General features: G+C 47.3%; 1 protein-coding gene and 1 pseudogene across 1 annotated transcript; one reads left to right on the top strand and one right to left on the bottom strand.

Annotated features, from left to right (window-relative positions):
* Positions 1–1,798: 1,798 nt before the first annotated feature.
* Positions 1,799–3,674, top strand: LOC100824966 (annotated as a pseudogene).
* Positions 3,675–5,698: 2,024 nt separating this feature from the next.
* On the bottom strand, positions 5,699–8,248 carry LOC100824662 (macrodontain-1). Its single transcript, XM_003562724.4, has 2 exons — positions 7,692–8,248; positions 5,699–6,534 (listed from the first exon to the last, which is right to left on the bottom strand). Exons 1-2 carry the CDS (start codon positions 8,182–8,184, stop codon positions 5,951–5,953), a joined length of 1,077 nt encoding a protein of 358 aa, XP_003562772.1. The 5' UTR covers positions 8,185–8,248; the 3' UTR covers positions 5,699–5,950.
* Positions 8,249–14,692: the final 6,444 nt, after the last annotated feature.

Genomic DNA, 14,692 nt, shown 5'->3' with positions numbered 1-14,692 from the left:
CTGAGGAATATATAAATTTGTTATAGTAGTTTCTGAATTTTGGTTCTTTGTAAAATTTGTGCACCCTTTAAGCTAGGTCTAATGACTTTTGGGCTTTCTTCGTAAAGAAAATTTCCTCCTACTCATCATATAGAAAGAATTTTGTTACATGCTCTATTTTATGATGCGACGACAAATTTGAGCCAGTTGAGGTCTTGCTGACTTATACCTGCCTGTCAGTAAGCCGGTCCAAAGGGTTTATGAATCTAGTGGAAGAGCTGCCACCACGTGGTCCCTCTACAAATCCAAAAGTTCGGATAGTGTTTGATGTGATAGGATTCAGGGTTAGACACAAGCTTCCATGCATGCTTGGCCAATTCTAGTCATCTAGTGTGGTTCGATTCTAGGAATTTATGTATATTAATTATCTGAGGGCTCAAAACAAATCAATAATTTATCCAGAGGCTCATCATACATATAAATGAGCTTGCAATTAATGTCATAGGGCCATTGGTCAAAGATTTAGGAACAATGCTTCGTAAGGGTCAAATTTAGGATTTAAAGAGTTTATAGAAAAAGTTTTATTACATAAGAAAATTAATGATGATGCTTGTTTGCTTGGGAGGGAGGGAGCGAGAGAGGGAGAAGAAGAGTCAAACCTTGGGAGGATGGTTTGTAGTGTTGCGGAAGCTACATGGGCTGCCAAGCAGTGCCCCAAGGCGGCGGCGCACCGGTCGATGCGGGTGCGGCGGGCCGACGTCGAGCTGCCGCTGGAGCATCATGCAGGCGCGCCGGTTGCATCAAGGCGCTGCTCCTGGTGCGAGATTTCGGTTTGCGGCGCTCCAGTTTGCCGGAAACAGCCGCCGGCGGCAACCCACGGAGCTGTGGCACGGGCGCAGGCCATGGCGTGTGAGAGCGGGGCGGACGTTGCAAAAAGGAGAGGGGAAAGGAGCGAGCCTATATTTGCGGCTTCGGCGCGACGTTTCGATCGGCCGGAATTTCTTTGGTCAGCACTCAGCAGTCGAGGCAGCGCAGGTGCGTGCGTGAGTTACAGGAGGCGTTCGTGCTCGTGGAGGAGACAGACGGTCAATCAATGAAAGGAAGAGTCGTGCCCGTGGGCTGGCTCGGTCGTGTCGGGAGGAGTTGGTCTGCGACTGCAAGAAAGAAAGAGAAGCCCACTCACGGGACGCAACGGAAAAGGGGGTGCGTAGGACGACAGGAATATGGGTGTACACAGAAGATGATGACGTGGACAGCTTGCATGTTCAGTTTGCAAAATTAACTGCATTTAGTGGGTTTCAACTTTATAGAGTTTATAAATTTGTCATTTTATTCCTGCATATGCGTCACTGCTTAATTCACTGTTTTAATGCTAAACCTACAGAAAGAAGGACAATACCTGTACATGTATAATATAAGAAACTTGGCGCGTGCATCACGAGTCCGTCGGCAGTGGACGGTGGAATGTGGATCCATGCCAGATTATGACGATGTCTGCTGTTGCAGTGAGGACAGCTAGGGTGACTGGGCTCCACTGAACCCACAGATTTTCGAATTACAGGCAAGCCTAAGCTAATTAATAGTACTCCAAAGAAGAAATACAGGAGTATCAAAGACAAAGAGCCTTATTGTTCCAACTTCGAAGACTAAAAGATTATCCAATTCGTAGGTAAACTCACGACCGAGCTCAGCATATGAATCTCGATCGGCGCGTAACTTTTCTCAAGTTTTCCACCGGCTTCCCACGCATATATTCATTTTTGGGGGACCAAGTCCCACGCATATATCCACGGAACACCTCGTGTTGCACGATCGAGCGAATAATTTACAAGAAATTCTTGCTACTCCTTGCCAGCAGTTGCAACTGCATGCTAGTGCTAGTATATATCAGTGCTCCCGCTTTACCTGTTAGCACAAAAACACAAACAGAACACCGCCCTGGAAATCAAGCTAATTAAGCAATGGCAGCTCCTCATCACGCCCCGACGATGGCAGTCCCCACCGACGCCGAGCTGGTCCAGGCGCAGGCCGACCTGTGGAAGCACAGCCTCTGCTACCTCACGCCCATGGCCCTCCGCTGCGCCGTCCAGCTCGGCATCCCCACCGCGCTCCACCGCCTCGGCGGCACGGCGTCTCTGCCGGACCTCATGGCCGCGCTCTCTCTCCCTCAATCCAAGACGGCCTACCTCGGCCGCCTCCTCCGCCTGCTGGTCACCACGGGCGTCCTGGGCGGCGCAGCAGGATCATCATCATCATCATCCACGGCTGCCGTCTACCGCCTCGTCCCGCTCTCGTACCTCCTGGTGGAAGGCGTCCGCATCGACGGCGAGGCCAGCCAGAGGGCCGTCGTGCTCGCGGCCACCTCCAGGCATTACCTGGAGGCGGCGCTGGGGCTGGCCGACTGGTTCAGGAAGGACGTGCAGCTGCCGGGGGCGGAGGTGCCGGCCCCCTTCGAGGACGTCCACGGCGCGAGGCTCTTCGAGGAGAGCATGGCGGATCTCGACCCGGAGTCCGACAAGGTGTTCCATGAGGCCCTGGCTGCGCACGATCACATGGGGATCGGCTTGATCCTGCGCGAAGGCCGTGCGCTCTTCGAGGGGCTGCGGTCGCTCACGGACTGCTGCGGCGGGGACGGGACGACGGCCAGGGCCGTTGTCAAGGCCTACCCGCATCTCAAGATCCACGTTTTGGACCTCCCCAAGGTGATCGAGAGAGCCCCGCCGGGGTGACGATGGCTCCGTTAACTACGTCGCTGGTGACCTCTTCCATTCTATCCCACCTGCTCAAGCCGTGATGCTCAAGGTAGCTCGATCGATGTTTATCAAAGTCATATCATCACTAGCTCGATCTTTAAAAACCACTATGAATTACTCCCCCCATTCTAAATTGTTGACGAAATATTACATGTATCTAGACGGTTTTTAAGAATAGATACATCCACATTTGGTCATATTTGAGTCAGGAATTTAAAAGTACTAATTAAGATCGACCTGTGCATAATTACATTTTAATTCCTGACATTTAATCCTTAATTGCTGCTAGCTTGTTCTGCACTTCTGGAGCGACGAGGATTGCATCAAGATCCTTGCTCAATGCAAGAAGGCCATTCCTTCCCGTAATGAAGGAGGAAAGGTCATCATCATAGATATAGTGGTTGACCCTTCGGAGCCAATGCTGGAGACCCAACTTCTCATGGATGTGGGCATGATGGTGTGCGCCAGAGGTCGGCAACGGGATGAAAATGACTGGAGCACCATCTTCACCAAAGCAGGATTTAGCGACTATAAGATTGTCAAGAAGCTGGGAGCTCGGGGTATCATCGAGGTCTATCCGTAAGGTTGTTTGCTGCTGCATATGTACGCCTTCTTATGGGGTGTGGGTTTGGTGCGTATTAATATACTCCCTCCGTCCAACAAAATGTCTCAAGTTTTTCAAAAAATTGAATGTATCTAGACATAACTTAGTGTATAAATGCATTCAAATTTAGTCAAAATTGAGACATTCTTTGTTGGACGGAGGAAGTATATGTTGTGTGCAACAAAAAAAAATAAAGTTTCTGAAGTGTTACGGTCACTTCAGACGAACCATTGTATGTAAACTCTGGTTTCGACAAGGGTTGCAACACTCGGTTAATTTTATCTATGTATATGTATGCGGCATGTTCGTATGAGTATATGTATGCTCCACCTGTACTCTGAGGCTGGGATGTTAAACCTTCACAACTAGATAATATCACAAAGAATGGGGGCCTTTTAGTAGACTGAGTGGGGGCATTAAAGGTGAAATTCTACATTGTTTAGTGTAAACATAATAATTGACTCGGGACTTGGGACCCCACTCAGTATGCTCTGGATCCGCCCTGTTCACAAGGCACCGACAGTAATGGCATGCATAAGAATAGATTGCACACAGTACGAACATGCGTAAATCTCCAATGAACCAGGCTTGGACTAGATCGCCTTTGCCGTAAATGGCTGTAGCGCTAGTTATTCTTTTAACTATACCGAGTAAAATGATAACGGTGTCTCCATGTCCATGCAACGGTACAAATGATGTATGCATATCCTGGTCACTGGACTCTCACGTCACCCGGCACAAGCCATGTTTGTTGGTAACGCCCCTCTTCATGAGTTCTTGATTATCCAGAACTGACAATTGACGGTCCTCGACATCGTTGCTCCAACAGACAACCGTCACGGCGTAGGGGGGCCCTTGCCCCCTCCCCCCCTCCTTTGATTCCTTTCTTTTGTGCATAATATTTGCCGGCGCATTAGATGCATTGCTCAAGTCAGTCATTAGGTGGCCACATCAGGATACCCCTAGGTAAACAAGACATGCTTTTGTGTTTATCTCTAATTACATATCCTCTCCGAACCTTTTCCGCAACTTCGGTTTTGTTAATTTCAAACCTCCAAATTTTTTGAATCATATATCTAAGATGAGATTTCAAAAACAAGACCAATTATAGGTGGCCATTGGGCCGGCCCGGCCCCGCACCAACTAAATGGGGCCTAGACCAGACATAGGCCCCCCAAGCTCGGTTATATAGGGGCCGGGCCGGACCGGCGCGAAAATGTGTCCTACCGGCCCAGGTGTGACACGAAGCCCGGCCAAGCCATCCCCACCTGTCTAAGCCCGACGGGGCCTGTCACAAAGCCCGGGCCCATCCAGCCCAGCAAGGAGAAAAAACAATAAAAAAGCTAATTGGACCGAGCCCAACAAGGAGAAAAAAGGAAACACAAAAGAAAAAAATGCTAATTGGGCTCAGCCCTGCAAGACAAGATGCCAAAAAAAAGTAAAAGAAAAAGAGAAAAGAGGCTCACAACCATCTACTGGAGGCCCGGTACGGGCAAAAATATTTAAACAGGCCGTGCTGGGCCGGCCCGAGGGTCTGAGTACGAAGCCCAGGCGTGCTCACAGGTCGGCCCGAGACGATTATTTGTGTGCCGGGCCCGGCACAACCGGGCTAAGCCCGCTGGGTTTTCAGGCTTTTGCAAGAAGCCCGGCCCGATGGCCACCTACAACACCATTATATAATATATTTTCACACTCTGAATACATTCGAGTAAATAAAATTTAAAATTCAAAATTATCAAAATGTATTCAATATTGGTCTTGTTTTAAAGATATTGCCAACATAAACAGATAGCTTCAAACCTATTATAAATTGGACTTTGAGGTTTGAAATTTAAATAGATTGATTGGTGTGCAACATGGTGTGTTAGGAGAACGAATATAGCAGAAGTTGCATGTGTTCAGGTTGAAGTGAGTGAGAGAGAGAAATATTTGCATTCGTGTGCTCAGTTAATTTTATCCAGTCAAATAACTAACTTATAATGAAGGTAGTTTGCATATATCCCATGATACCATAGATTTCCACCGGATTCCTATCTAACGACTGTAACGGATGGGGCTTCTGTTAAACCATGCCCCTATTCTTTTCCTCGGTGTGTGTCTGATCTTTACGTGGTTTTCTCGGACGCAGAAGTTGCACATCACGGACATATCTCGCATGCCATCATGCACACTGGCATCAAAAGCGTCGTGGAGGAAACATGTCGCGGAAGTAAATTACCATCGTCACTCGAGATAACAATGACACAAAATGTCGCCAATGATGACTACCTCTATCCCGCCGCTCGATGACGCATGATAGCTATGATCGAGCATCCAATGGGATGGGCATAGATCAAATAAACCCAGACCTTGTAATAACGAGTATTCCAGCAACAATTCATTTGGATTTCATTATTATATTGTCAAATGATAGCTCTTGGGATACTGACACCGTACAACGTCTCTTCATTCCTTGTGTGCCCCCTTCGACTTATTTTAGCATCTTCTTTATCCAAGATGACGCTTGCCGTTCATATAGACCTTGCATGGTTTTAGTAGCATTTTGAAGGTAATGCCATGCATACATTTGTACTAGGAGTTGGTAGTAACTGATTGATGGCCGTAGCACTTAAGGTCACATCACCGGGTAGGAGGCATGTGTGGCGATGCCGCACAGGCCTTCCTTGGCAGCGACACCTCTCTGCATCCTTCCGTACCCTTTCTCCCCCCACGTCTCCGCCCACGAGTTCTTGATGATCCAGTACTTGTGGCCCTTGTTGTCGGCGCCGTATCCGACCACCGTCACGGCATGATCGAACTCGGCGGTGCATGGGCCGGAGTACACCCCGCTCTTGTAGAACATCAGGCTGTCCGGAGCATTGATCGCCACGGCCACCGGCTGCCTCGCCACGGCGCGCTCCAGCTCGGCCTCGCTGTTGGCTCGCACCATCTGGGCAGCGGCGATCTTCGCCGCGTGGTTGCTCGCCTTGCCGCGGTCGCACTTCCCGGCCTTGCCTGTGTACGGGTAGTTGGCCTCGGTGGTGAGGCCCCCGTTGTGGGCGACCCATTCCATGGCAATCTCAGGGAGCCCGCCGCCGCATCCGTCGTCGGCGTCGTCGCAGTCTACCAGCTCCTGCTCCGAAAGGGAGACCAGCTGGCCTGTCTTTATCTTGTGCAGGCCCTCGATCGTTGCCACCGTGGCAAACGCCCAACAACAACCTGCGAATATGTATGTATATGTAGTCGGCAAAGAAAATCTAAGATGCGTTTTAACCTGTGAGTCGTTTGTATGCATGACGGAACCCTGTATGAATTTGTGTACTCCTATGTTAAAACCCAATGGCTCAGATTCTTTTCAACTTCTGCGTTGTGTGGAGGGATCGGTATGGATCAGCGCGGGTCTATTCAAATGAAGCTCCTTCAGTAGCGTGGGATCTGTGGCTTCAGGCCAGGGTGTACTACTTCCTACGTCCCATATATCAAGTGACTTTCAATTACATGTATATAGACGTTTTTTAGATATAGATACATCTATATTTAGGCAAATTTGAGTCACTTGATATGAGACGGAGGGAGTATATATTAGCGAGCAATTGCAAAACTTTAGGAAACTTTTGCCCATCGGTTTATAGCTGCATCGCAATCGTCTCCTTTAGTATACGATACACCTGTGTTTAGGTGTATTAATTCTATAAGAAAAATGGCTCAGCAGATTTTGGGTCTGCCCATGTACTTTGGGATCGAATTACGCACGTATCCGATGGCGATGCAATTGCATGGAGCATCAAGCATGAATATAGCCGATCATGTTAATTAGTTGGTGATCATCAGAATCATGATTACTTGGTCCATTCGCCATGTCACCTTCTATGCACACGTACGTCTGTGGGTTTTTCCTCGAGTCAACATTATCTACTCCATTCGTTCAACAAAAAATATCTTAAGTTTGTCAAAATATGGATGTATCTAGACATGACTTAGTGTATAGATGCATTCAAATTTAATCAAAGTTGAGATATCCTTTATTGGACAGACGAATATATCCTTAGTTTCTAAACATTCGGATGAAGGAAATCCTTATTGCATTTATGCTCACTCTCGCTTGTCCTCGCCGATTGCGACCACAATATTAATTGTTTAGAAACTATATATATATTGGGTGTGGCTATTATTTATTTCCTAATCGTTTGATTTTTTTAAATGGTCTTAAATCTCATTTGATGCATCATGGCCGTTGGATTAAGATCCGACGGTCATCTCCACACTGCCATCTCCCACGTGCTATCATTGATTAAGATCCGACGGTCAATCACATCGACCGATCTCTAATTAAAAATCAGGTGACTTTTCAATAGCAAAACCGATATATATCTTACCGCATCCGCCTTGGTCCTTGACTGGCGTCACGGCACCCTTGGACCTCCAGTCCACGCTGGTCGGGCCAGCTTCCTCCCACGCATCCGAATAGTAGCTCCCGCCGTCCTCAGTGACCGGCCCGGCGAGCGTGGTGATCATCTGGCGGCGGCGCCATGCGTCCGGACGAGAGTCGACGCGCGCCGGCATGGTGTACATAGCCCGAAACTCCTGCACGGTGAGGTCGGCGAACTGGTTCTCGCCGAGCTCGTAGGTGAGGTCGCCCCGCCGGTTCATGGCCTCGATGTAGTCCACGTTCCGGCGGTACACCTCGAACCGACGGAGCCGCTCCTCGGGACTCGCGTAGGTGCGGTTGTACGTGGCCTGAAAGGCACGGAACCTGTCCATCATGAGCATGTCGCCGACGTCCACGCGGCCGGCCGAGGCCGAGGCGGCTCCGGCCGCCAGGACGACGCACAGGAGAGCGAGCAGGGCCAGAGTGCGTGCCATCGCCATGAGATTACGGATTACACCTTATCTCGCTAGCTTATTTGGTGGTATTGATCTTGGAGCTAAGCTTAGGTACCGGCCAGTGGGTTTATATAGCGTCGCGGCACTCGATCAACGAGGCCTTGCTCCACTAATTCTCCTCGGAGCAGTACGGTGAAACAGATTGTGTGCCAGAGCTCGGGACGCGGCGGGATCTGAGTGGCCAGCAGCGAGCACTACTGATCGGCGTGCGCATGGCCATGGCCACGGACTGGCGACGGGTCTGGATCGTGCCGCCCTCGGGCACACGGAACGCGCGCGCTAGCTATAGCTAGCTTAATTGGTTGCGGATTTTCGAGCGATTCGGTTGCACCCCGCAATGGCGCGCGCTCGGCGTCCCATGAAAACTTCTCTCCGTGTGGACTGTGGACTGTGGGTGGCGCGGGTGGGAGAGATTTGCTTTTGTTTCTACGAGTACTTCGTAGCAGTAGTATTTAATTAGCTCTGTTTTACTCTAGTGACTCGCAAGGGCTTCATATCCTTGGCGTTGAGTGGCGCATCCCCGGGGCTCCAGCCATCGGTGTGGCGACAGCGACACGCGAGGGCAAATTAAACATGACCCGGCGTGGAGCACCTGGGGTCGTACGATTAGACCGCTCGATCGGGACGGCGGGCCAATATATATTCTGCCTTCGCAATTAATCATCGTGCTTGCTTTTGCGAGGCGAGCTTCTTCTTCTAGCGATTACTACTAGAGAAAGACGCGCACACGTACGCATTCTTTACGAGTTCACGCGAATGTTTTCTACTAACTGTATAATTTTGCTAAGTTTCAAACAGTAGTTCATACTTATGTGCTAGGTTTCAAACGAGAATACGCGTAATACAAAGGTTGAATCGCCACATCTCTCTTTTTATATGTCCCATCCTTTTTTTTAGGATAACCTATACTGGGTACCTCCACGAAAACCATGCGAAGAAAAGTTTGTATCCCGAATCATCCTCTAACAACATGTTTGGTAATATCATGTAAGGGCAATAGGAGCTTAAAAGGGGAGAGTTTGTAGGATATTAGACATGGAAAATTGAATTTTAATCTTAAACTCTTGTTTGATATGGGATGGGAAATAAATGTGAAAATTAACGAGGAAAGTCTATTTTCGTTTTTTGTTGGTGGAAATTCACGAGGAATTAGCTTAGCGAGAGCGAGGATAACAAAATAGTGATGAATGGTTGGGATCATCTCTAGCAACAACTTCTTCTGAATTTTAACCCCTCCTCCGCTCCTCGTTCACACCAACCAACCAAATAATTAAATATCATACACTCATCCGACTCTCATTTCTTTCTCTCTTATTCCCTCTATCGAAACAAGTAGTAAGGATATGTCCAATGATGTTTTTTGATTGAAAAAAATGTCCAATTATAGAGACGTCTGTTGTTGAATAATTAGGTAATTTTGATGAATATTTAATCCAGAAAAACAGTGTGTAAAACATGTAGCACATTATATCATGCAAACTAGACAAATTAAATAGCAACGCACAGCAATAAAACTCATCTAATTTCACGGCATGAATAATAGAACTACTAATCAAAATCAACAAGAAAGAGCAGATTACGTACGGTGTTGTGCTCTTTTCTTGTGTTTGTTTGTTGAGGTCGGTGACGAGTTCGGTGGCGTCGATGTTCACGCCGGCAGCAGCTGCAGCCTTGACTACTTCCTAAGCAGCGGCCAGTGCCTGGGCTTGTAGTTGGGCAGCCTGCTGTTGTGCTTGGAGTTGTGCAGCCTGCTGCTGCTGAGTTAGAGCGGCAGCCTGAGCCTGTTGCTAGATTAGAAGCTATAAGAATTTTATTGGCATTTGCTGCATCTAAAGGTTTCAAGCTTTATCAAATGAATGTTAAAAGTGCTTTTCTCAATGGCTTCATTGATGAGGAGGTTTATGTTAAGCAACCACCGGGTTTTGAGAATCCAAATTTCCAAAACCATGTTTATAAATTGTGAAATCATATGTGATGTGTAACATTGGCAAGTGTTTTAGATGAAACATTGATGTGGATACTTTGGATAATATGGAAATTTATGTGATGACATGTATCTTGTTTGGACTTAGTGCTTTGCTAGTGGTGTGCTGATCCATTAGTTTCTTATGTGAAAACATGGCGTGAGTTGTGTGGAACTTACCCTGAGTCAAGTTGTGGACTTATGCTCGTACTGGTTATTTGTGTGTTCGCTTTCAGGTGTTGCCGGAGCTAGAGGAACGTGGTCGATGATCGGATCGAGGGACGAAGCTTGGGAGAAGCTGAGGTCGAGGATCAAGGTCATGCGGGACGTTCGTGCGAAGTAACAATGGAAGTGAAGGCTACGATGATCTAGGAGGGCACCGGTTTGTCGTACGTTGTTTATACCGGAGATGTAGAGTATTGGAGATATTCGACACGTGATGGTCGAGTTTTGAAGACATCACAAGAAGAATTGATGGCATAGAGTGGCATCGACGTGAAGATATGTAGGTCCAGCCGTGGCTGGATGAGAGCTGTTTAAAGATTAAATAGTAGCGTCATCAAGATGACGTCAGATGGAAAAGTGATCCACATGAAAGTTGTGAGTGTTGTCGAGACAAACAACTTTTATTTTGGAGTCATCTCAATCCGAGGTCGTCTGTGGGCCCCACGGGCAGAATAACGACCGGGACAGAGGAGTTCGTGTTGGATTCGGACTCGGTTTAGGGTCGCGAATTTTCCCATATAAATAGAGGGCACCCTAGCTAGGGTTTTAGCAAGGACGTGAGGGTACTCAGAGCTTTGAATCTAGATCAATTCTTGGAGAGTTCTTGGATGCATGGTTGTATCTTTTGTAATCGATCGATATCGTTGCAATAAAAAGATTCGTTGGCGGTATCATCTCTGTTCTTCTCGGATCTTCGTGGATTCTTCGTGCTAGATTTTTCTAACACTTTGGTGCAGGTTCATCACGAGTTCATAATACTTTGCTGCAGGTTTATCACGAGATCAAGTGAAGATTGCGATTAATTCATCTTTCTTGTTATTCCTCGAAATTGGTTTTAGATTAATCCTCGTAACTTTCTGTCAGCTGTTACTATTTTCATCATATCTTTTGATTGGTACGTCCGATTGAGCTGATTCTTCTTGGGTTGGTTAGATAATTTCAATAAATTTCTTTTGCATACTCATACGTATTTTTTGGTTCATCCAATCAAAAGTTACGGCTGTTTTACTATCACGGACAGAAAGGTGATTTAGGGTTTGAACTTTCGGGAAAAGTTTTAATTTGCTTCCGCGCAATCATTCACCCCCCCCCCCCTCTGATTGCCTATCTCGATCTCACAATTGGTATCAGAGTAAGGTCTCTCTAATTTATCTTAACCGGTTGATTAGACTTGCTAGATATGGATAGATATTCTACCAAACCCTGTGTGTTCGATGGTGTTGATTTTCAGTTTTGAAAGGCGAAGATGAAGGCATACATCATGGCACAAAGCTACGCCATATGGGAGAAGATCGCCAAGCCCTATGAGCTTCCCGCGGACAATGCGATCACACCAACAAACTTGGTCCACGTGGAGAACAACTACAAGCCGAGGAACTACATCATCCAAGGTCTACAATGAAGTGACTTCGACCATGACGCTCACCTTGCATCCGCTCATGAGGTATGGAACGCACTTTGTAGTTATCATGAAGGATCAAATTCTGTTAAGGAGGTGCGTCAGGACATGTACAAAAAGGAGTACATGAGATTTGAGATGAATACAGGTGAATCTTTGGATGAATTCTTTGCACGCTTTAATAAGATTCTCAGCAATTTACGTGCATTAGGTGTTACTTATACTGATGCTGAGGCTTCTAGGCAACTTTTGAGTGCATTAGATATGTCCATATGGGAGATGAAAGTTACATCTATTAGAGAATCTACTGTCATGAGCACACTTACACTTGATATTCTGTACTCAAAATTGAAAACTCATGAATTAGATATTCTTGCTAGGAGAACCGGTTCCAAATCAATTGCACTTGTTACTAACCCTGGCAGCTCTAATGATGGTACTTCTACATATTGCTATGCTCTGTCTTCTTTGTCTCGACTAACTGATGAACAGCTAGGTTGACGATGCATTACTCTCGTGTACTGTATGGTAGGTTGTTTAACATAATGTGTTCGTTGAATTAATTTGCAAGGGAGATACTGTCCTACAGAGTAGTCTCTAAATAACACACCTATATGAGCCTGACTGTTGGTCGCAGTCTATGAGATTTGGGTGGTCTCTAGTAAGCTCATGAAAGGGCCTGGAGAATGATTTATATGCTCCACACCGCGTGGTAGCATTCGGCAGCCCAGTACCAGACAACAATTTAGTGAAGCTCTAACACAGAAAACTGACAATTCAAGGTTTGTCCATTGTTCAGTTGTGCGTGAGTGAAGCAATTTGTTTAGGTGGATGTTCAACCTTAACCGGTCTCCACTGAAACGCTGGTATATTAAAAACAGAGTTTTTGATCAACGGCAATTTTATGTGCTTATGAGATATTGTGGGGGATTGTTCGAATTTTGGGTTAGGCCCAAGGCCCAATCTGAAATTAATTCCTGGAAAATCTCAAAAGCCCATTCATGTAGTGGGATGAGGAAGTGGGAATAGTCCCACCTTGCTAGTTTAGGGGAGTTGGACCAATATATAAGGTATGTTGGTTCTCACCTCTTGAGCAAGTGAGCAAGGGAAATCCCCACGCGCGCTCCTCCTCCTCCTCCTCCTCCTCCTCCGCTCGCCTCGTCACGACGCGCCGCGCCGCGCCGCGTTTCGTGGATCGAGTTCGAGCCGTGCCGGGTCGTGCTTATCTTTTTGGCAGTCGGAATCCGTTGCAGACGCGTAACAAATCCCGATAATTGCGGAGTCGGTTTTGGTTGAACCGAAGTCCTCCTGCGTGCCTATATAATAAGACTACCCCGGCCTCCGGACGGACGACGCCACAACCCTAGCCGTCACGCCCACGATCCAATCTCGTTGTTCGCCGCCAACTGCTACTCCATCCCATCGACTGCGTGCACAGATCGCCGGGAGAGCAGGCCTCCGGAACCCCGACCTTCGAGATCTTGCCCGGGAGACAGTCGATAAGGTTTTTGGGGAGCGTTCTCACGCGACTGCTCGCTTCTTCACGTCTCTGTTTCGTCGGCATCTTCATCACCAATAGCCGACGACCTCGCAGATCCCGCGGTTCAGGCAGCCGCTCTAGCTCAGCAGCAGCAGGCTGCACAACTCCAAGCACAGCAGCAGGCTGCCCAACTCCAAGCCCAGGCAACTGCTGCTGCACAGGCGCAAGCGCAGGCACTGGCCGCTGCTCAGGAGGTAGTCAAGGCTGCAGCTGCTGCCGGCATGAACATCGACGCCACCGGACTCGTCACCGACCTCAACAAACAAACACAAGAAAAGAGCACAGCACCGTACGTAATCTGCTCTTTCTTATTGATTTTGATTAGTAGTTCTATTATTCATGCCGTGAAATTAGATGAGTTTTATTGCTGTGCGTTGCTATTTAATTTGTCTAGTTTGCATGATATAATGTGCTACATGTTTTACACACTGTTTTTCTGGATTAAATATTCATCAAAATTACTTAATTATTCAACAATCCAAAAACCTTATCCGTGTAGGCAATTTTCGATGTCTCAATTTGCTGTCGCATTGAAACCACCTGTGTTTACTGAACTGCACTTTAAGAGGTGGTAGTATAAATGTCATATGTGGCTCGTGGCTATGGGCGCATGGTGGGCGGTACAACACGGGAAGACTCAAACAATTGCTTCTCAGCAGTTGTATGTTGAGGCTTGTGTTGTAGTCGTCGGTGCGATCTGTAGTGTGCTGGGAGATAAGCTCGTTGATGCTTATCTGCACTATCAGGATGCCAAAGAGTTGTGGGATGCGCTCGATGATAAGTTTGGCGCATCTGACGCTGGCAGTGAGCTGTACGTCATGGAGCAGTTCTTTGACTATAAGATGGTTGCAAACCGATCTGTAGTGGAACAAGCTCATGAGTTACTAACTATGGCTAAGGAACTTGAGCAATTCAAGTGTCCACTACCCGACAAGTTTGTCGCCGGGGGCATCATCGCCAAGCTTCCTCCCTCGTGGAGGAACTTTGCTACTTCACTAAAACACAAGAGATGAGAAATCTCTGTGGAGAACCTGATTGGGACTCTTGATGTTGAGGAGAAGGCGAGAGCAAAAGATGCTGGCCCCAAAGGCAACACACAAGAGGGTACGTCCACTGCCAACATGGTTCAGAGGAACAACCACAACAACAGTAACAACAAGGGAAAAGGGAAAGGCATTCAATAATGCTGGTCCAAAGAACACTACCACTTTTAAGAAGAAGAAGAAAGGAGGCAACAAGGACAAGAATCCTTGCTTTGTGTGCGGATGACTTGGCCATTGAGCGAGTAACTTCAAGGAGCGCAAAGGAGGATAGATTCGGCAAAAGTTTGCTAATTTGACCATTGGCAACAATGAAGATGCAGGCA

This window comes from Brachypodium distachyon, chromosome 1 (assembly GCF_000005505.3).
Source record: "Brachypodium distachyon strain Bd21 chromosome 1, Brachypodium_distachyon_v3.0, whole genome shotgun sequence".
NCBI lineage: Eukaryota > Viridiplantae > Streptophyta > Magnoliopsida > Poales > Poaceae > Brachypodium > Brachypodium distachyon.
The sequence above is the reverse complement of the archived record's forward strand: the minus strand, read 5'-3'. Positions and strand labels throughout refer to the sequence as shown.

Bases quoted from the DNA above. Each gene is read 5' to 3' on its own strand.
- LOC100824662 (XM_003562724.4), bottom strand. From the start codon at position 8,184: ATGGCGATGGCACGCACTCTGGCCCTGCTCGCTCTCCTGTGCGTCGTC. The intron at 6,535-7,691 runs GTAAGATATATA...ACATATTCGCAG, and splicing joins CAAGGACCAAGGCGGATGCG to GTTGTTGTTGGGCGTTTGCC.